Source organism: Equus przewalskii, chromosome 21, assembly GCF_037783145.1.
Source record: "Equus przewalskii isolate Varuska chromosome 21, EquPr2, whole genome shotgun sequence".
In the NCBI taxonomy this organism is placed as follows: domain Eukaryota; kingdom Metazoa; phylum Chordata; class Mammalia; order Perissodactyla; family Equidae; genus Equus; species Equus przewalskii.
The window spans coordinates 22,030,633-22,055,183 of record NC_091851.1 but is presented as its reverse complement, the minus strand read 5'-3'; the positions used below and the strand labels follow the sequence as shown (position 1 = coordinate 22,055,183).

The following is a 24,551-nucleotide window of genomic DNA, read 5'->3' as shown; positions in this document are numbered from 1 at the left end:
GCCCAAGGACAGCTTCAGCCAACCCTACGGGGAGTGTGGAGCCAGAACAGCCCTTCGGAGGTGCCCCAAGTTAGGCCAAGATGGCAGGGCCTTTGGTACTTGCACACTGAGCAGTCAGCGGATGTGGGAAGGGGCCCGACCTTGGATGAGGTGGCTCTCTGCAGCTGAGGCAAATCCTGAAGGGTCTGACAATGAACGACGCCTGCCCACAGCACTTCCAGTAACCAGAACAAGGCCCTGCTTGAAGGTGGATGCAGGCAGCAAATCTCTAAGTCCAGCACAGAAGAGCATGCAGTGGGGAACTGTGGCTGGCCACACACCTGAGTATCAGAGTGGATTCACGTCCATACGAAGCTGGGGTGGAGACAGTGGACAGACAGACGGTGAGACTAGAAGAGAGATGGCATGAGCCATGAAGGCCCAGCAAGTTCCCAGGTGTATAGAACTAAGGAGTTTCCCCTCTACCCTGGCACTGTCCTCAACAGGTCTGGGTACAAACTGGGAGGGAAACTGGGCTCCCACTACACCAGAGAGGTGGCCCAGAGCCACAAAGCCATGGAAACTCCAGCATTTCTCAATAAGTTTTTTTTTTTTTAAAGATTGGCATCTGTTGCCAATCTTTTTTTTTTTCCTTCTCCCCAAGGTACCCCCCCCCCCCAAGTACATAGTTGTATATTCTGGTTGTGAGTGCCTCTGGTTGTGCTACATGGGACCCTGCCTCAGCGTGGCCTTATGAGCAGCTCTATGTCAGCGCCCAGGATTCGAACCAGCAAAACCCTGGGCCGCTGAAGTAGAGTGCGTGAACTTAACCACTCAGCCATGGGACCAGCCCCTTCTCAAGAAGTTCTGAGACCCAGGTGCAGTCAGCACAGCTGCCCTTACATTAAGATAAGGTCCACTCCTACCACATCTTCTACAAGGCCTAGCTGGGAAGCCCCAGCCACTGGCAAAGAGCAAATGCAAATCCAGCTTTATTGGTAAAATGGAACACACAGACTTTCCTCTGGGTGTTCCCACCTGGCCCAAGTAGCAACACCAACCAGAAGAAGGGATGGAGGAAGGGAGGTAGGGAGGGGAGGAGGAAGGAGGAGGGGAGAAGGAAGGAGGGAGGGAGGAAGGAACTGCAGACCAGGGTCTGAATGGGGACGTGGTCTCGGAAGGAGACGACTCAAGGCTCCAGGTGTGGGGAGGAGAGCAGGGAAGCAGGGGCAGCCCAAGACCCCACCGTCTAGAAGGGCAGCAGCTCTTCCACAGGGATGTTGAGGATGACGTCCATATCTGGGGTGCACCTGGTAAGGAAGAGCAAAATGGGGTGTGAGAGGCCAAGCAGGGGCGCCAGAGCTGCAGGTGAGGGAGCATGTCTCCAGGGGAGCCCGGCTCTTCAGAACACTGGGACTCACATTCCAAAACACAGCCTGTGACCTTGCAGCCCAACTGTGCACATGCGCGTGTGCACACACACATCAAAAATGAAAAAGGAATGGGTTTGACAGGACTAAGGTTCCCCTACAGAGGTCCAAGGTCAAGGGGGAGCAGGAGCTCGGCTCCGCAATGCTGAGGCCCCTCAGAACGAGCACTCTCTTTGGAGCCAGGACGACTGGTTTAGAAATTCAGCTCTGTGTCACCTTGAGCATACTACTTCTCCTCTCTGAGCTTCACTCCTTCAGCTGGCACCTATGTAACAAGCACTCACTACGTGACAGACTCAAGCGGCCTCAGTTTCCTCACCTGTCAAAGGGGGTAATAATTCCAACCTCAGTGGTTGGTAGGAGGATTCAATGAGATCGTGCCAGCGTGTAGCAAGTGCTCAGTAAATGACAGGCATTATTCTGTCCACACGAGGAGCAAGAGAGATGGATTCCCATCTGCCAGCCATTTCCCATCTCAGTGAGCATCTCAGCCCCACCACATTTCCGGGGCTGCAGGATGACATCCTCTCTCCTCTCTCACGGTTTCAACAATCTACCCACGCCCTCTGAAGTCTCTAGGCATGAAATATCAGGATGTCTGAATTTACAATTCAGAAAAAAAAAAAAAAAAGGAAGGAATGAAGATGAAGCCAATATGGCAAAAATATAACAACTTCTAAATGTAGATGGGCAACTAGGCATTCATTGTAATATTCTACTTTTCTGTGTATTTGAAATTTTTCATAATAGTAAAAAAAAAAATGCATCTCTATACTGGTAACACCGAAATTTCCATCTCCAGCCAACATCTGTCTTCTGCGGTCTACACTCGCATACTCAATGCCTATCTGACGGCTCCACAGTGAGGTCTCATGTAAATCAAGTTGAACCACTCAACTCTCGACTGGGGGTCCATCTATACACGTCTTTTGTCCTGGGTCCCCAGTCTTCCCTATCTCTGGATTCAGCACCACCACCCACCCTGCTACAAAAGCAGGGAACCTAGGGGTCATTCCCGACACCTCCCTGTCCTGTACCTCCCACATCCAAACCTCCCCAAGTCCTACAGATTTTACCTTCTTATTTCTCCCACCCCTCTATATCCCCACCTCTTCTGCCACCCTCCTTGGCCAAGTCACTCCCACTCTCCCCTTGACAAACTGCCATCACACCCCGCTGGACGCCCAGCACCTACTCTGGCTCCCCTCCAATCCCTTCCCACGCTCTTTTCAAAGCAGCTTTGCTGGAATACAAATCTGCTGTTGACCACTCAGCTTAACAATTCTCTGCTTTTAGGATCAAGTACAAAACTCTTACCTTGACCTACAGGGCACTGCGTGGAGGTCCCTATTACTCCCCGTCACTCTGCATTCCAGCCACACTGGCCTCGTTCGGCTCCACATAAACCTCAACCTCCCTCCTACCACAGGTCCCTCACGGCCTCAGTGCTCCACACGTGGTCCAGGGACCAGCAGCGTCAGCATCAACCCAGAGCTTCTTAGAAATGCAGAATCTTGAGCCCCACTCCAGACCTATTGATCAGGAATCTGTTTTTTTTTTTTTTTCTTTTAACTTTATTTTTTAAAGTTATTTTGTTGAGGTCATAATGGCTTGTAACATTGTGTAATTTCAGGTATATATTATTATATTTCAGTTTCTGTATAGACTGAATCATGTTCACCACCAATAGTCTAATTTTTATCCCCTGTGCCCCTTTCACCCTCCCCCAGCCCCCTTCCCATCTAGTACCCACTGATCTGTTCTCCTCATCCATGTGTTTGTTTATCTTCCACATATGAGTGAAATCATATGGTAGCTGTCTTTCTCTGTCTGGCTTATTTCTCTCAGCATAATACTCTCAAGGTCCATCCGTGTTGTTGCAAACGGCTTTTTAACAAGATCTCCAGGTGATTCCTGCGCATGTTCTGGAGAAGCTCTGTTGGCAGCGTGCCACTCCCACTTTTCAGGAGGCGAAAGTTTCTTCCTCCCCTGGTGTCCCTTCCATGTGGAAGGGCCTCACTGAGCATACTGCTCTGGCCTCTCTTCGCCCCTTTACTCACTCTGCCCCTAGAAAGGGGGCACCACTACCTGAAGGGTGAGTCTCTGAGAAGCCTGAGAGAGGAAAGGGGCACGGGCAGCCCGGTCCTGTCCCCTCTCAACAACGAGCAGCCAGCCAGGACTACACTCTCCTCTGCGCCCAGGCAGCTGCGCAGGGAGCTCAGTTTGCCTAATTCTGGGTTCAGTATTCAGAAGCAACATGCCTGGAGACATAAGCCACATTCTCTAAAATCAGCTTTATCAGAATAAAAGTGGTAATCTGGCCCATGCTGGCCTTACCCCCTCTAGTCTTCTTTCAGTGTGTTCCGAGCTCAGACAGGGACATCCCCAAGACCCCAGCACCACCACCTAGACAGGCCCTTCCTTCAGCTCCCTTTGCCTAGCGAACTTCCACACACTCTTCAGACCTCAGTTCAAATGTCACATTCTCAGGGAAACCTTCCTGGACCACCCCAGACTCCTCACTGTCCAGACATGCTCTCCTGATGCCATGTTCCTCTCCTTCGGCAGCTCTTGGCTCGGCTGCAACTGGACACTCATTTGTGGCCCATTATCGACGAATGTCTGGTCCCCTCCTGACTCCGTGGTGGCAGGGCTAAGTGTTGCTTACACTCACAGTGCCTGGCGCTTCACAGGCGTCAAATCGGTGGCACTTTACATATTTGATAGTAATTTTTAAGGAAAAGAGGAGGAGGTAGAGAAGGAGGAAGCAAAGAGACAAGAGAAGGAGACAGAGACTAAGAAGAAGAAAAATTAAATAACTCGAACACCAGGATCTGTCCCACACGGAGGGCAGTGCCCCAGGGTCCTGTGCCATCACAGAGAGGCTGAGCCCGGCGGGATCCCCAAGCACAGCCAGAGAGGGCCGGACCCCAGGGAGGACAGGCAGAGAACTGGTTTTAGAAGGAAGAAAGCTCTGCCTTTGGAGCCCATAAGTCTGCCAAGCAGGGAAGACATCCTCCTCTCCTTGCAGTGTATCTTCCAGGCCATTCTTCCCTGGAGCCAACCAACCCACTCAACTCCATCTTCCTGAACAAGCCAGGAGCTGAGGGGTACACCAGCTTGGTCAAAACACATGGGATCTGGAAACTAGAAGGGTCCATAGAGATGACCTGACTCGGCCTGCTGTGCACAGATGGGACACTGAGGGCCAGAGATGGGAGAGGTCACGTCTGCCACATGGTCAGTGGCAGCGCCCAGGCAAAATCCCAGATGCCCCTCCTCCCTGTCCAGGGTTCTGCCTTCGACACAGGCTGCCTTCCCCGAGAACGGAGAGCCTCTTCGAGCCTGCAGCGCAGCTAGTTTAAGAGGCAGCTGCAAAAAGATCACGTACTTGGGTCTCCGAAGCAGAACGTCCGCAAATATGATGTCTCGGGGTTCCTGGAGCTGGACTTGGAGCTGCTGCACCTCAGCCCTTAATATGGGTATTTCCTCCTCAAAGTGCTTGATAAACTGAGGAGAGAGGCACAGCAGGGGAGAGTGAGAAGCCAAAAAAGCCCAACCAAAGGGAGAAAACGGGAAAACAGACAAGGAATAAAGGGCAATAGCCTGGGCCTTGTCACCAGGACTTCCTGGACTCCAGAAAAGGGCCTCTCTGCGCAGGGCAGGGTTGGCTCACAAGTTAGGGACGATGTTTGCTGGTGCTGCAAAAAGTGAGGGATGCTGGAGAATGGAGACAGGTGGCAAAGAGGTGGCAGTGCTTGATAATGAGGAATAATGGGGGCTGTCAGAAATGATGAAGGCCGCTCACACGGATAACTGATGAAGGTGCAAGATAACGAAAATTAATACGAGAGGGTGGGGATGGTGAAGTTCATTAACACCGGCAATGAGCGATGGTCAACGACAAGAACTAAGAGCTGAAGAGAGGGGGTGGCGAACGACAGAAAAATGATGGTTGAGTGGGTGATGCTGGGTGATGGTGCTAAAGGGGCACGAGCAGTGATGTTGGCCAGTGAGGCAAGGGCTAGGCTGGCACTCATCTCCTTCTCGGATGAACGGCCGGTGACGGTAATGGCGCTGGCATGGAGGAAGGCCAACACCAGAGTCAGAGACCTCCTGAGCACCAGATGAGAATAAGCCTGACTCCCACGGGTCCTGGGGACCACTCCCCTTCTGCTCCCTTGCAGAGAGACCACTGCCTTCCTTGCCCACTCACTTCTCTGAACCGGCCCGTGCATTTCAGGATGTCCCGGCTGTCCCGAGTCTTCTGCAGGAGTGCCTCCTCATAGGGAGACTGGGTTTTCTGTGGAGGAAGGACAGGTCTGGCCCCCAAGTCCCTCTTCTTGGGCAGCAGTGCTTGGCAGACTGGTGGGGGTGCCGGGGGCCTGGAGGCAGAGGACAGGGAAGAAAGCAGGGGTGGGGGCAGCACCTGGATACCCACCACAGCGGGCTACTCACCACCACCAGAGACCTCAGAAGTTTTCTTTTCTTCTTCTGAATCTTGTTGGACAAAGACTCCAGGACCTTTCTACGCATCTCATTAAGGTCATCCAACTCATCCTGGGGGTCAGCAGGAGAGTGCTGGCCACCAGCTCTGCCTCCCGCATGCTCCAGTGGGGCAGGGCCAGGGGTTCACCTACCTGCTGGCTGTCCTTCACCTGCTGCAGCTGGCGCGCCAGGCTGGCAATCTGGACGGACCTGACAGGATACTCATGGTCCATGTAAGTGCTCAGGAAGCTCACTTCCTCCTTGGTCTTATGGATCCTGGCATTCAGCTGCTCCACCTGCCGCTCCAGGTCTGGAGAGGTGGGGAGGGACAGGAGGCAGGATCCTCCCTCAGGGACCCCTCTCGGGAGATCCAGGAGGCAAAGCTCTCCTTGGCCGCTGGACCGGGGTCTGGGCTGATGTGAGCCCACACAGGCAGGGAGGTGTGAAAAGTTCAGCCCCTAGAGAGTCTTTCAGCCCCGCAGGCCTTACTGCGCAACCCTCGCCACGCCTGTCACTCTCTGGAGACCTGCGTCTCCTCACACACTCCCAAGGGACAAGCCCAGGGAGATGGGGTGACACTGGCTCCCAAGACACAACTACGGCAGGATGAAGAGAAAGCCTGTCCTGCCATCCTCCATGGAGGGGATCCCCAGAGTCCGAGGCTGCCAGGCACACCACCACTCCCCTCAGAAGGCTTCTAGTCTGCTCAGGGGAAAGAAACCACCGGCTCAGCGGGATGGAAGCCAGGAGACCTGGCACCTGGCCCAGCCAAGGATGCCCAGAGAGACCTCGGCAGGAAATAGAGGCAGGCTGGGCTTGGATTCTGGCTCCTAGCTGTATAACCTTCAGCAGACTACTTCACTTCCCTTAGCCTCAGTTTTCTCATCTGTAAAATGCGATGACAGTCCTGCCTCCCAGGTAGTTGTAAGGACTCAGAGTATGCCCATAAAAATGAAGACACACAGGCCTGGAAGTGCTAAGTGCTGGGTAAGTAGGCCATTAGCTGTGCATCTTAGCAATTCCCTCTGCCTGAGAAGGGAGAAGATGGACCTGATGGCTTCTGAAAGGAACGTGCCAGGTGAATGCCCTGCAGCCGACCTCCCCAAGGGCCGCGGCTCGCCCCAGGGGTTCTTACGCCTCATCTTGGCTTCCTCCTTCTCCTGCCACTCCTGAAGCTCACACTTCATCTGCTGCAGCTTCTTGTTGTTGGAGTACTCCAAGATGTCCATGACGGTCTGTGGGAGTGCTGGGGTCAGCTCGCCCCCAGTCTCGCCGGCGCTGCCAAAGCACGGCTCTCAGGGGACTCAGCATGTCTTCAGGGGAGCCCCCAAAGCCAACCCCACTCCCAGGCCCCAGCCCCTGACCAGAGGCTGGAAAGCAGTCCCCTACTGCCCTACCCCCCCAAACTTCCCCTTTCCCAGCACCCACCTCAGCCGACGGCCCTACCACACACCCAGGCCCACAGGCCCAAACCCAGGCATCAGTCCCCACTCTCCTCTCTCATCCAAAATGTCACCAAGCGACACCAAGAATGGATTTCAAACAGCTCTCACAGCTGTGCCCTTCTCTCCATTTCCACTGCTGCTATCTTACTCAAGTTCTTTTCACCGCCTGTCCAAAATATTGCAACAGCTACTCCTAACTGGTCCTCCTTTGATCGGCTCTCCACAAAGCAGCCAGAATGATCTTCCTTTAAAAAAGCAGCTGCCACATCCCTCTCCTATGTAAAGCCCTCCAGTGGCTCCCCTCTGCCCTGTATATAAGGTCCAAACTCCTCACCTCAGCTGACAAAGCCCTCCTCAGTCTGGCCTGAGCCAATCTCAGCTCTCTCTGGTCCCTTCCTCACACCCTATCATCCAACCACACGAAGCAACATGTGGCTCCTGGAGCCAGCAATGCACCCTCCCATCCCAGGCCTTGTGTGCCCATTTCCTCTGCCTGGAACATGTGCCTGCTCTCTACCAGTTAGGTTTCAACTCACGCATCTCTTCCTCCAGGAAGCCTTCCTGACCCTCCCATGTCTGTGTCAGAAGGCCCCTCTCAGCTTCCCAAGTCCCCCATCCCCATCACAGTACACACAAAAGGCTTTCTACCTGCCTGTGACCCCACTAGAACAAGAGCTTGGTGTGGACGAGGTGTCCCACTGATCACTGTTTCCCAAGGGCCCATAGGAAGAACTCGGGATGAACGAAAAACGTAGAAATAGAGCAATGGAGGAGAATCAGACAACGACTGGTCCAGGTTTGGAGAATATTCTACTAAGTTTCTGGGGCTGAATAATTCTGTATGTCCTTGGTCCGTGTCATACACTGAATGGTGCACCTCCCCAACCTCCCCACGACGTAACTATATTTGGAGAGAGGGTCTTTAGTGAGGTAGTTATGGTTTAACCAGGTCAAAGGGTGGGGCTCCAATCTGAAACGAGTGTCCTTCTACGAAGAGGAAGAGACGTCAGAGATCACTCTCTCTCTCCACGCACGTACGGAGGAAAGGCCGTGTGAGGACACACAAGAAGGTGGCCACCTGCACCCAACGAGAGAGGCCTCCCCAGACACCAAGCCTGCTGGCACCTTGACCTTGGACTTCCCGCTCCAGACTGAAGAAATAAATTTCTGTCATTTAAGCCACCCGGTCAGTGGTATTTTGTTAGGGCAGCTCAAGCAGACCAGTGAAGTTCCCAAGAAGTCTGACGTTTCTCTTCATCTCGCAGGCTCCAGGGGAACCCAGTGCCTCTTCTCCTGGGCAGACTGCAGATGGAGGGACTGACTTCTCCATTACGCCATCTCCTCCCACTCTCCTCCAGCCCACACTCCTGGATCCCCTGTGCTGACTTCCAGCCCTCTGCCCGCAGCTGCACAAGTCTCTCTCAGAGGAGGCGGAGGAGGCTCCCGGCTCTCTGCCAAGTCACTCTTCACCCACAGACCACAAGGGTCACCACTGGGTGAGGGTGGTGATCACAGCACGGTGGAAGGAACACAGATCCTGCCACCAGATGGCATGGGTTCCAATCCCAGCTCTGATCCTTGGTAGCTGGGTGACCTTGAGCAAGTCACTTAGCCTCTCTGTGTTTCCATTTCTTCATATGTAAAATAAAAATACTAATAATGCCCACCCCACAGGGTTGTTGTAAGAATTATATGAATATACACACAGCACTCAGTATTACACCGTGTAAGTATTTGCTAATGTTGATGGTGGGAGCAGCTACTTTCTCTTGCACACCAACTCTGTGCCAAGTACACCCCCACTTTGGGGTAAGTGCTACTGTGCCCCATTTCACAGACCTCAGAGGTTAACGCAAAATTTCCAGCTAATAAGTGCTGGCGTTGGGATGAGGCCCCCATCTGAATCTGATTCCAAAGTCCAGGAAGGTGGGGCAAAGCGTGTAAGAGATGCATCTTCCAGATGGAAGCAGCAGCTTGTGTAACCGGCCGGGAGAGGCCGGGAGAGGGCAGGAGAGGGCGCCCAAGCGCTGAGGAGGGCGGTGCCTGGGCAGGACCGCAGCGCAGAGGGCAGAGGCGGGGCTGCGGGGCACCGCGGGGCCTCACCGCGAAGATGTCCTGCTGCTGCAGCATCGCGCGCACTTTCTGGGCCGCGCTGTCCTCCATGTCCTGGATGTTTCTGACCAGCTCCCCATTGAGCCTGGTGAGGAAGTTCTCGTGGCTGCGGAGCTCCTGGAGCGAAGTGCGCCGGTTCCTGAGCATCATCTGCAGGAGAGAAGGGGGAGCGGGGCGGTGCTGCGCCGGGCGGCCAGAGCCTCCGGGAGCCTGGGGACCGCTTCCCTCCCGCCGCACGCCCGCCCCCTTGTGGCCTCGACTGGTCAATGCGACCCCATTGTCTGCGGGTCAGGGCACCCAGAACTATTTCACTCATTCTGAAACGCCCATTTTCCTCTAATTTTACATCTCTGAGGTGGGGATGCATCTTACTAGTGGTGATGCGTCGCAATCTAATAGACAAATATCTTAGTAGTGGAAAAATAAAATAAAGATGTGCCTTATTATCAACGGCTCCTTAGAATCAATGAAATATAGTAGTGATAATCATAGAAAACACCCCAGGTGGGTAAGAACGTGGCAGAGGTGACCGGCTGTGTCTGGAGGAGAAGGGGGGAGGCAGAGTGGATGATAACCCCTCCCATTTCTCGTCAGGTAGCTCAGTGAGTACCCTCTCATTTTATACAACGCCCCTGCACAAACAATAAGAGTCACAGGGGTTCAGTGACTTATCTAAGGGCACCCTCAGCAGGTACCCCAAATCTACAATAATAGTAACTGTTGAGGGCCTCCCATGTGTCAGGCACGGCACCTCACTGGGCACGTGGCACACACTATCAATTCATTTTCCGACAGCTCTGTGTTTCCTAACTCTATTTTACTGATAGGTGGAAGCTCAGACGGGTTAAGCGATTTGCCCAAAGTCACACAGCCAGGAAGGAGTGGCACCAGAACTGGAAAGGCCAACTTCTGACTCCCCACGTCTTTCTTTCCACTACACTAAGACAAGGAATTGAGTGGGCATAAAGCTGCAAAGTGTGGCTGAACCTCACAGTGATTAAAACTTCAATGTTAGGCCAAGGACTTGAATCCTTGGTTCAAATACCTGCTCTGCCATTCACCACCTAAGGGAAGCTGGACAAGTTAGTCAGCCTCCCAGAACCCTGCTCTACTCAAAGGTTAAGAAACTACTGCCGGCCTCAGAGAGCTGCTGTGAAAAATAAATGAGATAATACCCACAATTAAGCCACACTGTCTTGAACACTCAGTGTGCCCTCAGTGAATGCAGCTGATGCTACAGTAGTGCCCCCTTATCTGAGGTTCTGCTTTCCATGGTTTCAGTTACCCACGGTCTACCGCAGACGGAAAATATTACATGAAAAATTCCAGAAATACACAGTTCCTAAGTTCTAAATTGAGTGCCATGAGCAGCATGACGAAATCTGGTGCCATCCCCCTTGGTCCCATGGAGGACGTGAACCATCCCTTTGTCCAGCGTGTCCACACTCGATATACCACCACACTGCATGTCACTTAGTAGCTGTCTGGCTTATCAGATCGACTGTGGTGGTATCGCAGTGCTTGTGTTCAAGTAACTCTTATTTTACCTAATAATGGCCCCAGAACACCAGACCAGTGATGCTGGCAATTCAGATACGCCAAACAGAAGCCCTAAACTGCATCCTTTAAGTGAAAAGGTGACAGTTCTCAACAAGGAGAGGAAAAAAAACTGTATGCTGAGGTTGCTAAGATTTATGGTAACTTTTCTAACAGTATATTATTATAATTGTTCTATTTTATTATTAGTTATTGTTATTAATCTCTCACTGTGCCTAATTTATAAATTGTGCTTTATCATAGCTATGTACGTATAGGAAAAAATAGTATAGATAGGGTTTGGGACTATCCATGGTTTCAGGCATCCACTGGGGGTCTTGGAACGCATCCCGCACCGATAAGCGGGGACTCCTATACTCTCAGAGCTCTAGCCCTCCAGCTCTGCCATATCTATGTGCTCTCTTCTTTATTCCTTCTGTCCCTCATCATTTCTCTGTGCTTTGCTAGAAGCTACCCCTTCCTAGCCCTCGGCTCCCATATTCCTCACACAATAGTAAAAGGAATAGTGCAAACATATGGAGTGCTTGTTATGTGCCCGAAACTGTGCTAAGCACTTCACGCGCGCTACCTCGCTCGGCACTCTCATTATAATGCCCCCCTTTACAGAAACACAAACCCGAGGGTCAGAGAGACTCAGTAACTTACCCAAGGTCACTCAGAGCAGAGCTGCTGTCCTTAAAGTCTGGGCTCCTAGCCACTCTGCTATCTTGCCTTCACATCTCCAGACCAAAACATCCCCAAACATGGCCCACAGGGACCAGAAGCATCTTGTGAAAATGCTAGTCTCCAGGTCTCAGGCCCACTGAGCCAGCATCCTGGGATCGGTACTAACACACGCCCCCTGCCAGGTGACTCTGATAGACTGCAGAATTAACAGCCCCTGCCGGAGAAGGGGATCCCCCCTGACTCCCAGATCTGGTGCAGAAACCCTGGTTTGTTTCCTTCCTGACCCGTGCCCCAATTTGCAATCACATAATTACAGGTTGTAATTACGTCTCCCCCTTTCCCAATTTATTTTTCTCCTAGGACTTATTACCACCCAACATAACAAATATTTTTCTTATTATCTTGTTTTTTGTTTGTCCCCCTCACTAGAATGTCACAGCCAGGAGGCAGTGGCATTTCTTGTTCTGTGCCTGGGGCTCCGTGAGTACGAGCTGCAGAAACAGAGGACTCGCTATTCTTTGGGTTTTTTAAGTTCATTTATTATGTGTCTCCCCACTAAAGAGTAAGCTCCATAACACCACAAATTCTGAGTGCCGTGTTCACGGCTATGTCGTCACCACCCAGCATGGTGCCTGGCACACAGGAGGCACTCTCTCAAGAGTTGTAGATTGAATAAATAATTGTCCTGAGGCTAAGGGTCAGTCAGGATCCTATTCCATCTCCAAGAACAAACCAACTGCCTATTTTCTACCCCCTCCTCTGTTTCCCCTTTGTGCCCACAGTTTATTCTCCACACAGCAGCAGGAGCCCAAGGACCCCTAAGTCCAGTCACGTCCCTGCTCCACTTGAATCCTCCTGGGTCTCCTGTCTTACTCAGCATAAAACGCAAAGCCTAATCACAGACTCCAGAGCCGTATCGAGCTATCCCCAGTACCCCCTCCACCCTACTGTCCTTCCTCCCCATCACCTGCTCCAGCCACACCGACCTCACACCAACCTCAGGGCCTTTGCACTTGCAGTTCCTCTGCCTGGAACATTCCTCCCTCAGATGTCACCACCTTAGCGGCCTTCCCTGACCACTCTGCCTAAAACAGTCACAGCCACTCCCTCCTCTGTGCTTCTCTAGCCCCCTAACCTTATCCTAACACTTCTTATGATCACTACACACATTTTATATTTATTTGTCTTGTTTATTGTCCATCTCCCTCAGTAGAATGTGAGCTCCCTAAGGTCAGAGGTCACATCACTGGGGAATCTCCACACTTAGAACAGGGCCTGGCACATAGTAGGTGCTCAAGAAATATGTGTTGACCAACTAAACGAATGAATGATTACAAGACAGTATAAAGAACTGGTTAGGAGCACGGGTTTCAGAGTCAGATTGTCCAAGTTCATGTTTCCTATCAAAGAAAAACACATAAACCCTTCTAAATCAGGATAAAAGTAACATCAGAAATAGTGCCTCCCTTAGGAATGCTGGGCCACCTCTAAACCGTTTTGCAAAAATGAAGGTTAAAGGGGAAAAAAGATTTCAAAGCAAACACATTTTCCCCTATTTCTTTATATAGTAGCCTTTGTTCTCTGAGCTATTGAAAACTTTCTGGAAGAAGTTAAGAATTCCCCCAGAGTATTTTGTAGTATTTTAGTACTTTACTTTCTGCTAGGGACACTAAAGACCCCTCTTCTTTTAGTCATTTCAAATACTTTGAAACATTGTTGAGAAGCCATAAAAAACTGTGGATGGTGAGAAAATTATCTAAAATTCTATCAGTGGATGTGAAAAATTTAACAGCAAGCTTCTGAGCCTTGCTTCAAGGTGCACTGTATTCCATGAAAGGTTCGTTTACTGGAAATTTTTAAATGAACAAGCCACTAGATTGTGTTGCTAACGCAGTGAAATAAAACGTGATTCTGATCGTCTTCCCGAGTCTTCCGCACAACAGTGAACATTGGGCTTCGCCGGCTTTGACCTCTGGGGCTGCCACTTTCTAGCCATGTGACCTGATGCAAGTCATTTACCTCCCTGTATCTCAGTTTCCCCATCTGTAAAGCAGGGCTGATGAGAAGTGTGCCCAGGAGGCTGCTGTGAGGAGGAAACGGACCAGGTGCTCAGCGTGAGTGTGCTGTGGCCCCGCCCCGCCCCACCCCACGCCCCAGTGCCTGTGGGAGGATGCTGCTCACACCTTCATCAGCCGGATGCTGGCCTGTGTCTTCCCCGAGTCCACCTTCCCTCCGCGCAGGTCTTGTGGATTCCTCGGCTGGCTCGTCATCAACATGGTGGGCTTGGAATACAGCCCTAGGGCATAGGAAGGGCAGAGAGAGATTGAGGGTACAGGCAGGCCTGGAGCCAGGTCCAGGGAAGGCCCCATCCATGAGAGATGGCCCAGGCCCAGCCCCACCCACTCACGGCCTTAAAAGGTGTGACAGTGAGACAGAGGATGACACTCACATCCATCACTAAGCTCCCAGGCCCCACTCTGGGCCTTGACAGAAGGGACGGAGGAGCCTGGGGACTTGCACAGACCACAGTGACTGTGGGTATGGACACAGGGGAGGAAAGAGGTAGCAAGAGGAGATGGCCAGGCACCCCCAATCCCTCCCACCAACCTGGCCGGTGGCAGGGTCAGATAGGGTAGGGGTAAACAGCAAGAACTAATGAGCCAGACGGTCTGGGTTTGAATCCAGGCTCTCCCTTCTACTAGCTGTGTGACCTTGGGCAGGTCACATGACCTCTCTGTCCCTCAGTTTTCCCATCTGTAAAATAGGAATAATCATCATGCCTAGCTCATAGGGTTGTTATGGAGATTCAATAAGTTACCATACTTTAAAGTGTTTGGGATGGTGCCTGACACACACTCAGCGCTGAATCTACATTACTCATTATTTATTATTACTAATGACCTGAGAATGGGGATCAGGACCACAGCCCCCGACAAAGGCACAGGAGCTATGCAAAACTCCAACTGGCTGTCTCTGAAATACCTATAAAGGCTGTGCTCTGCCCGATAAGGAGGATATGAACATAAACCAGGTCGGAATAAGGCACTTAGAGCACATGTTCTTAGGATCCCCGCTTCCTCTGGGTCCTCCATCAGCATGAGACAAACACCCAAACTGTCACCACCGCTGTGGCTGCAGCCTCAGCGCCACGAACATCCCTGCTCTAGGTGCAACCCGGGGCATTTCAGAAAAATATGGTTTCTTTAATGGGTCAATATCCTTAACCCTGGAAAATCTTAGTATTACGTATTGAAGTGATGAAGTAAATTAAAATAAGTTTGTGTTAAAGTTATGAATTATCCGTATATATCTGGTATTTAATTGTATTGTTTAAGAGATGGAATGATTCACAGATTAATCTTGTGGTTCGAATTTGAAATGTGTAAATGAGAATTTGATTTAGATCTAAGATGACAGGTTTAAGACACTTTTATGAGATGCGTATAATTACCAAAAATTTCACGAGAACATAAGATTACCCATATTTAGAAGTTTATTTATTAGATGTACAAGAATTATTTAAATACCAAATGGTTTTTGTTAATCAGACAAGTGGACTATTTGAAAATGAATACATTAAATTTTAAAATGTGGCTTAAAAGGTTTAGGGGAATTTAATTAACCAAGTTCTGAAATTCCCCGTACAAGCGTTCATAAAAATTAGAAGATTTTTAAACTGAACTTAAATACTTAGGAAGATTTGCAGCCTTAATAATGAGTATTTCTTTTCCATTAGTTGTAGTAGCCCTGATTTATCTTTTTTTAATTAAACTTTTTATTTTGAGATAAGTTCAGGCTACACACAATTTTAAGCAATAATATGGAGAAATCCTATGGACCTTAACTCAAGTTTCTCCCAACGGTAGCATCTCGCAAAACTAAGAACAATACCACAACCAGGATACTGACGTTAAGACGGGCAAGACACGGAACATTTCCATCACCACAGGGATGGCTCATGTTGCCATTTAGAGCCATACCCACTTCCCTCCCCTTACCATCCTCCCCTCACCTCCATCCCTAGCTCCTGGCAATCACTAATCCATTCTCCGTTTCTATAATTTTGTCATCCCCAGAATGTTATCTAAATGGAATCACACAGTATATAACTTCTGGGCTTGGCTTTTTTTCACTCTGTACAATTCTCTGGAGATTCATCCAAGTTATTGAGCATACAGATAGTTCTTTTCTCTTTATTGCTGTATAGTATTCCATGGTGTGGATGTAACATAGTTTGTCTAATATTCACCCATGAAAGGACATCTAGATTGCTCCCATTTTGGGGGTATTATGAGTAAGGCTGCTATGAAACATTCATGCACTGGTTTGTGTGTGACCATAAGTTTTCATTCCTCTGGAATAAATGCCCAAGTGTGCAACTGTTGAATTGTTATGGGAATTGCATGTTTAATTTCATTAGAAACTGCCATACTCTTTTCCAGAGTGGCTGCACCATTTTACCTCCCCATCAGTAACGTATGCACGATCCAGCTTCTCCTCTTTGCCAACATTGGGTGTTGTCACTATTTCTCATTTAGCCATCCTGATAAGTGTGTGGTCGCATCTCATTGTAGTTTAACTAATGGATAATGGTGTTGGATTTCTTTTCATGTGCTTATTTACCATCGATATGTCCTCTTCAGTGAAATGTCTCCTCATGTCTTTTACCCATTTTCTAACTGAATTATCCTTCTGTTGAGTTTTTAAAGTTCTTGATATATTCTACAATGCAGTCCTTCATCAGATGTGCTTTGCAAATATTTCCTCCAAGTCTGTAGCTTGTCTTTTCATCCCTTAACCGAGTCTTAATAGAACAAAAGTTTTTAATTTTGATGAAGTTCAACTTATCCATTTATTTCATTTTTCTTTTACGGATCAAGCTGTTGGTGTAAAATCTAAGAGCTCTTCATTTGGCCATCGATCCCAAATATTTTTCTCTCATGTTTTTTTCTAAAAATTTTAGAAGCAACCTAGGTGCCCATCAAGGGACGAATGGATAAGGAAGATGTAGTATATATACACAATAGAATACTACTTGGCTATAAAAAGGATGAAATCTTGCCATTTGCGACAACATGGATGGACCTGGAGGGTATTATGCTATGCAAAATAAGTCAGAGGGAGAAAGTCAAATACTGTATGATCTCGCTCATAAAAACAACAAACACAGAGAGACAGACATTAGATTGGTGGTTACCAGAGGGAAAGGCAGGAGGGTAAAAGGGGTGATTAGGCACGTGTCTGGTGACGGATTGTAATTAGCCTTTGGGTGGCGAACACGATGTAATCTACAGGGAAATCAAAATATAATGATGTACACCTGAAATTTTTAAAAAATAAAATAAAGTTTAACAGTTTTAGATTTTACATTTAATTTTGATTTCATTTTACATTTACTTTTTGAGTTAATTTTTGTATAAGTTGTGAGACTTAAATCGAGGTTCTTTTTTTTGCCTATGGATGTCCAATTGCTCCAGCACCATTTGTGGAAAGGGCTTTCTTGCCTTCACTGAATTGCTTTTGCACCTTTGTCAAGAATCAGTGGGGCAGGGCTGGCCTGTGGCACAGCGGTTAAGTTCGCATGTTCCACTTCAGCGGCGTGGGGTTCACCTGTTCGGATCCCGGGTGTGGACATGGCACTGCTTGTCCAGCCATGCTGTGGTGGGCGTCCCACATATAAAGTAGAGGAAGATGGGCACCGATGTTAGCTCAGGGCCAGTCTTCCTTAGCAAAAAGAGGAGGACTGGCAGCAGATGTTAGCTCAGGGCTAATCTTCCCCCCCTCCAAAAAAAAGCATCAGTGGGGCATATTTGTGTGGCTCTGTTTCTGGTTTCTCTATGCTGTTCCATTGATCTGCGTGTCTATTTATCTGCCCATAATACACTGCCTTGATTACTACAGCTATACAGTAGCCCTTAATATCAGGTGAAGTGATTCTTTCCACGTTATTCTTCTTTTTCAATATTGTCTTATCCATTCTAGGACCTTGCTTTTCTATAGAAATGACAGAATAAACCTATGTCTACAAAATACCTTGCTGGGCTTTTGATAGGAAGTCCGTTAAACATACAGATCAACTTGGGGAGAGCTGACATCTTTACTATGCTGAGTCTTCCAATCCATGAACATAGTATGGCTGTCCATTTATTTAGGTCTTCTTTGACTTCTTTCATCAGCATTATGTAATTTTCAGCATTCAGATCCTGTACATATCTTAAGTTTATACCTAAATACTTAATTTTCTTTGGAGTGATTGTAAATTTATTGGGGTTTTTTTAATTTTGGTTTCCAGACATTCACAGAAATGTGATTGATTTTTGTGTGTTGTGCTTGTATGCTGAGACCCTGATGAACTCACTTAACAACTCCAGTTTCTGTTAGATTTCGTAGATTCCTTAAGATTTTCTATGTAGATAGTAGTGTCGTCTGTAAGCGAGGACAGTCAAATAATTCTATCTGACTCATCTCAGTGCTGGCGTCTGTCTTTTCTCGTGCGTGTTGTGATTTTCCTTATTCCTGGTATGACAAGTGATTTTGACTGAACCCTCGATGTTTCCGATATTACTCTGGTTCTATTTAATCTTCTTTTCAGAAGACAGTCCCCTGCCGAGATGCAGCAGGAAGGCCAGACGACTGTGCATGCTCCCCTCTGGCAGCCCACCTTCTTCTTTCAGGTTTTCAGCGTCTTCCTACGTTTGTCTGTTGTGTTGTGTGCAGGGTTTTTCAGCTGTAAAAGGGAAGACCACGAAGGAATGGGCTACTCCATCTTGGTGGATTCCGCTGATTTACCTTTTTTAATAGACAAAAGCTGCCCTCAAGGACATGATTTTGCACAAGACGTGTTACCAACCTAAGCTTCAGTTTCCTCATCTGGAAAATGGTGACGACGCCACCTCCCAGGTCATCGCAAGGAATGAATGAGATGATGTCCTCCTTCTATCACAGGTGTATTTAAAGTTTTGCGTAGTTACGTGTTTGAGGTCGGGACCATGAACTCAATGCAGCTAGACACCCAATCTGTCTCCTTCCCCACGAGTCAACAACACTCAGCCCAGTGCCAGGCCCGGGGGGCTCAGCAAATGGTTGCTGCTGAATGAATATACGAACGAACGAACAAATGAAAGAGGCTCTACAGCAGAGCCTGACACAGAATAAGTCCTCAGCAGATGGTAGCTATTTTCATCATTATTATTTACAGAGATTATTTCATCTGCACAAGGCAGAATCTTTGTGCCCATTTCCACAGGGAAGGGAACCGAGTCTGAGACAGGCAGCTTAGATGGAATTGCCAGCAGGAAGGGAAACTGGAACGCCACCTCAGGTCTGTATTTCTCCAGTGCCCACCTCTCCACCTACATGTGGTTAAGACTGTGGGTCCTGGAGCCTAACTGCCGAATGTCACAGTCTGGCGATGCCCCCTCCTACCGTGTGAGACCTTGGGAGTTACACCCGTCTGTGCCTCATCTGCAAGAGGAGGTGAGAGTAACAGCACCCACCTCGCAGGGCTGTTGGGAAGATTAAATGAAGCAACACATGTAAAGTGCTGAGAACAGTATCTGGGACGTAACAAGTGCTTCGTATATGTTAATGCTCTTGTTTTTGTTGTGTCTGTTACATACCTCACTGCCTCCCCAGTGAAAGAAAAGGCCAAGAGTTTCCTTCTAGATGCTGTCTGAATAGGGTCTAGGGCCAAAGACAAAAACTCTGCCACCACCACCAGGCCTTGCTCATCACTTTACAACAATGACTCTCAACAGAGGTGTTTTAGATACATTGGCAGGGGAGATTTGTGGTTCTCACAAATATTGGGGGGCCCTACTGGCATCTGTGGGTGGGGACCAGGGATGCTAGACATCACCCGGAATAGGACAGCCCACAGAACACAGAATTCCCCTGTGTCCTGCATGATTTTCCAAAGTCCTACCAGACGCTAATGTAGGTGAAAACCCTATTTATGATCTGATCCCAGAACCTGACTCTGTTTTACATATAAAGACGAAGAATATTTTTCAGGATTTTACTGTAATGCCAAATTTTCCAAGAAAGCAGCTGCAAGCAAGGGAAGATAAGAGATAGGCACCACTTTGGAAATCATGACTGCAATGAAAAACCCCGCTTGGTACTGGAGCCCCCAGTATCCCACCATGTGTCACTCTGCATTTGCAACCGTTACACTCACTGTGACTCTACATTAATGAGTAAGTTTCTGAGTACTTTATCGTGCCTTCTAGTGGAGTCCACCCTGAGCATTTACATACTGACATGGATGTTATTTAACCATAAATAACTTTCCTTTTATTTTTCCTTTACATTTCAATTATGGCATTACAGTGATTTTTTTTAATAATTATATACATAGGTAGATTATATTATCTACAAAGTTCATTTCAGGATACTAAAGGAGTATTACAAAATATATTTGTTATTAAAAGGAGTGTTGAGGACCAGCCTGATGGTGTAGTAACTGAGTTCGTGTGCTCCACTTTGGAGGCCCAGGGGTCACAGGTTTGAATCCCAAGCACAGACCTACACACTGCTCATCAAGCCATGCTGTGGCTGCATCCCACATACAAAATAGAGGAAGACTGGCAAAGATGTTAGCTCAGGGCCAATCTTCCTCCCACACACACACACACACAAAAAAAAAGGAGTGTTGGGTCTGACAAGGTTCAGCAACAATGCTTTACATAGCTCTCCTCATTTAATTCTCACAACAATACTATGAGGTAAGTATGAGTGTCCTCATTTCACAAATCAGGAAACTAAAGGTCTGAGAAATGAATGACTTTTCAAAGTGAGTAAAAGGCAAAGCCAAGCTATGAACCCATGTCTGCCTAGGCAAGGGCCTCAGAACTCCCCAGGAAGGCATGACAATGAAGTGACAGAGATTATCCTGAGTTTACTAAACTGTTTTCTTTTCCTCCTGGACACACAGCTGGACTACATTTCCCATCTTCCCTGTGGTTAGGGGTGGTCCTATGAGCTATGGTCACTGGAATATGAGTGGAAGTGATATGTGTCACTTCAAGTCTGGGCCTCTGAGAAAAAACTACCCACAAAATCATCCATATTCTTGCTCTCTCTCTCTCTTCCCTCTCTGCCAGTTGGATGCAGAAGAATCTAGCAGAGGATTTCAAGGCGTTACAAAACCTCAGAGCCACAATGTTGAAGGAGGCTGGATCCCTGAATGGTCATATGGAAAAGATTACCTCCTCCCATCCTCATCTGCAAATGTACTTTGACATAAATGAGAAATAAACTTCTGTTTTCATACTTGAAAGCTGGGAACTGTTTGGTATAGCAGTTAGCCCACCCTAATATAAATGATGTCATCAAGGGCCAAGAGCATCTGCTCTATCCTGTCCCCAACCCCCAGGCCAGCCCCCCAGTATCTGCCCACCTGGCTGGACGCTAGTCAAAGTCTTCATTTTGCTCTTCTTCTGGCCGCTGGTTTGTAGGACTGGAGGCAGAGTAGATGACTTGGTCCTCTGCTTGGACCTCTGCCATGGATCATAATCCTACCGGACATAACTCAGTCAGTCACCAGGCCCGATGTGTTGGAATCCCAGCTTCACCCCTTACAAATACCTGTGACCTTGAGCAAGTGATTTTACCTCTCTGAGCCTCAATTTTCCCATCTGTAAACAGGGTCTAACTACAAAACCTACCTCCATGGGTTGATGCAAGAATTTGGTTAGATGATATTTGTGAAGCATGTGGTAAGTGCTCCAAAAACGTTAGCTATCACTTTTTTATCAGCCAGCCAAAATTTACTAAGCACATCCAGGCTGCGAGGTGCTAAGAATTGTGAGGAACAGAAGGCATGGAAAAGACCCAATAGGAACCCAGAGCAGCAATGAGAGAGAATAATTAAGACAGAAGCATAATATACTCTTGCATTCTGATACAGTGGTGAGAAAACTGACGTTGACATGCTTGTCTCGTGTCCCACAACAAATGTGTGACACAGCTGGACCTGGGGTTCAGGTCTCCGGACTCTGCCACCCGGGACAGTCACCACCGTAATGGTTGAGCGCAGGCAGCTACAGGCCCAGGGTGAGCGAGCCCCCATCTCCACCCCAGCCCTCACGTACTCACCAGAATCTGGAACTTCTGCATCGTGGAGGGAATCCCAGAGTGGTCGGGTCTGCAAAGAGTTGGGGCGGGAAAGAACTTCCATCATTCCCAACTCATGGGGCTGCAAGCACCAAACGTGAAACAGGCGAAACCGCAGTTTCCTAGGGACTCGAGCAGAGCGGGAGCCCGAAGAGCGCGAGGAGAGGCGGGGCTAGGAGATGTGGGCGGGGAGAGGGCGGAGCCAGGAGGCGGCGGGACGAGCGAGGACCAGCCAGGGCAGGGGGGCACGCATGCGCCCTCCGCCACCCCTCAGCGCTTCACTACCTACTTCGCAAAGACCCGCGCCATTGGGGAAAATGGAAGAAGAGTTGTGAGTCCCTGGGGCCCGGATCCCTTGGGATGCCTATTTATTCGGCTTCTCCAGCTTCCTTGTCTCAGCGTGGATCGCGCGGTAACCTTAGCCACTCAAACTTCCCAGCAAGACCGGACGCTTTCTCTCGTCTCCCGTCTCCACGGAGACGGACGCAGACTACCGAGCGCCTAGAGGGACTAATCTCTTAAAGCAAAATGTAGCTCTCCAAATTCTTCTCAATTTGGTTTCAAGTACATGTCAGCTGGCCCCGCCCATCATCTTAAAGAGTTATGTCAGATTTCTCCACTCTTATTAAACCTCCATTGCTTCCTTCTCCATCCTTAGTCTTCCATAATGACTTTGCTTCCTGTTTCACTAAGAAAATCGTGGGGAAATGAGATATCACCTTGCAGTGGTCAGAATCTGTATTATTAAAAAGACAGGAAATAAGTGTTGGGGAGGATGTAGAAAAGGGAACCCTCGTACACTGCTGGTGGGAATGTAAATTGGTGCAGCCACTATGGAAAACAGTATGGAGACTCCTCAAAACTTAAAAGTAGAAATACGATATGATCAAGATATATGCACTCCTGTGTTCATTCCAGCATTGTTCACAATAGCCAAGACTTAGAAACAACCTAAGCGCCCATTGGTTGATGAATGGGTAAAGACTATATGGTATATATATGTATGTATAACGGACTACTACTCAGCCATTTAAAAAAAAATGAAATCATGCCATTTGCAACAACACAAATGGCCCTTGAGGGTATTATGGTAAGCGAAATAAGTCAGATGGAGAAAGACAAATAATGTAAGATTTCACTCATATGTGGAAGATAAACACAGAGATACAAAGAACTGATTGGCGGTTACCAGAGGGCAAGGTGGGTGTGGGAGGGCAAAAGGGGTAAAGGGGGACATTTGTACGGTGATGGATGGCAACTAGACTTTTGGTGGTGAATTCCATGTAAACTATACAGAAGTTGAAATATAATGGTGCACACCTGAAATTTGTATAATATTCTAAACTGATGTTACCTCAATAAAAAGAATTAATTGGCAATTTAAAAAATAAAAGAAAATCTTGGAGATCAGTACACTCACAAATTCACATCACCTCATTTAGTCACCTGCTTGCCTCCCTCCTGTGACCCTGTATAAACTGCCTACTAAGACCGACTCCTCCAACTGTGCACTGAATCCTGTCCTCTCATTTTCTCTAACATATTGCCCCAGCAGTTCTCCCTGTTTTCTCCATCACCCTCTTCTCTGTATTGTTCCCATCCATATACCAACATATTTTAATTTCTTCTATTAAAAAAAAAGGGACCACTTCCCATCCAGGTATCCTCCCATTTCTGCTTCACTTTACAGTAAGACTCCTGAGGACATTTACCTACTCGTTTCCCACTCCCTTCCGCCTCTTCAATCAGGCTTTCACTCTCCACCTCTCCACTGAAACTGCCCTTGTCAGCGCCACCAGTGACCTCCACTTTGCTAAACCCCACGGTGACTTCTCAGTCCTCATCTTACTTGGCCTATCTGCAGCATTTGAGCGGATCACTCCCTCCTTGACACATTCTAACCTTGGTGTCCAGGAAACCTCTCTGGAGTCGCTTCCTACCTCCTTTTCTTCTCCTTTGATGGTTCCTCCTCTTCTCCCTTTATTATTGGATTGCCCCAGGACTCAGATCCGGCCCTCTCTTTTTCTGTATCCATTCCCACTCCATTCGTGCTCCCTTCCAGTCTTGTGACTTCAGATGCCGTGGCTACCCAGATGCCTCCCAGACTCACATCTCCAGCCTCTCCCCTGAATGCCAGCCACTAATCCAACTGCCTACTCAGCATCTCCACTTGAGTGCCTAATAGGCGATTATAACAGGCAATCTTTCCCCAGAAACATTTTTTCCTAACTCAAAATGGCAACTCTCTTCCTGGAGTCGTCCTTGACTCATCTCTCATCCCACGTACAAATCTGTCAGCAATACCTTCAAAGTATACCTAGAATCAGACCACTTCCTACTATCACCCACACTCCGCTTTCCTCTCACACCTGGACTACAGTACCAGCTCCCACTCTTGCCCCACTCCAGTTCTTTCTCCACACCTCAGATTTGCTAGATAGAGCATAGATTTATTTTATTTTTAAGATTTTATTTTTCTCCCCAAAGCCCCCCGATACAAAGTTGTGTATTTTTTTAGTTGTGAGTCCTTCTAGTTGTGGCATGTGGGACGCCGCCTCAGCATGGCCTGATGAGCAGTGACACGTCTGCGCCCAAGATTCGAACCGGTGAAACCCTGGGCCACCGAAGCAGAGTGCGTGAACTTAACCACTCGGCCACAGGGCTGGTCCCTAGAGCATAGACTTAAAAGTGCATTCTAGGAGCCGGCCCAGTGGCACAGTGGGTAAGTGCACATGTTCTGCTTCAGCAGCCCAGGGTT

The 24,551-nt window shown here is 48.5% G+C and overlaps 1 protein-coding gene across 8 annotated transcripts; it reads right to left on the bottom strand.

The window, feature by feature from the left end:
- Positions 1-958: 958 nt before the first annotated feature.
- C21H20orf96 (chromosome 21 C20orf96 homolog) lies at positions 959-22,305 on the bottom strand. Of its 8 annotated transcripts, XR_011531047.1 has the most exons (12): positions 22,083-22,305; positions 21,776-21,824; positions 21,078-21,195; positions 13,861-13,973; positions 9,446-9,604; positions 7,033-7,132; positions 6,050-6,207; positions 5,868-5,969; positions 5,626-5,712; positions 4,801-4,919; positions 2,727-2,941; positions 959-1,289 (listed from the first exon to the last, which is right to left on the bottom strand). XR_011531047.1 is itself a non-coding variant. In XM_070589044.1 (11 exons), the coding sequence occupies exons 1-11, from the start codon at positions 22,100-22,102 to the stop codon at positions 1,229-1,231; spliced, it is 1,086 nt and encodes a 361-aa protein (XP_070445145.1). In that variant the 5' UTR covers positions 22,103-22,305; the 3' UTR covers positions 959-1,228. The 8 variants fall into 8 exon arrangements, 7 of the variants coding, with proteins under 7 accessions (XP_070445145.1, XP_070445147.1, XP_070445142.1 ...); XM_070589044.1 differs by lacking the exon at positions 2,727-2,941; XM_070589045.1 differs by lacking the exons at positions 959-1,289; positions 2,727-2,941 and adding an exon at positions 3,947-4,119.
- Between the last annotated feature and the right edge of the window lie 2,246 nt (positions 22,306-24,551).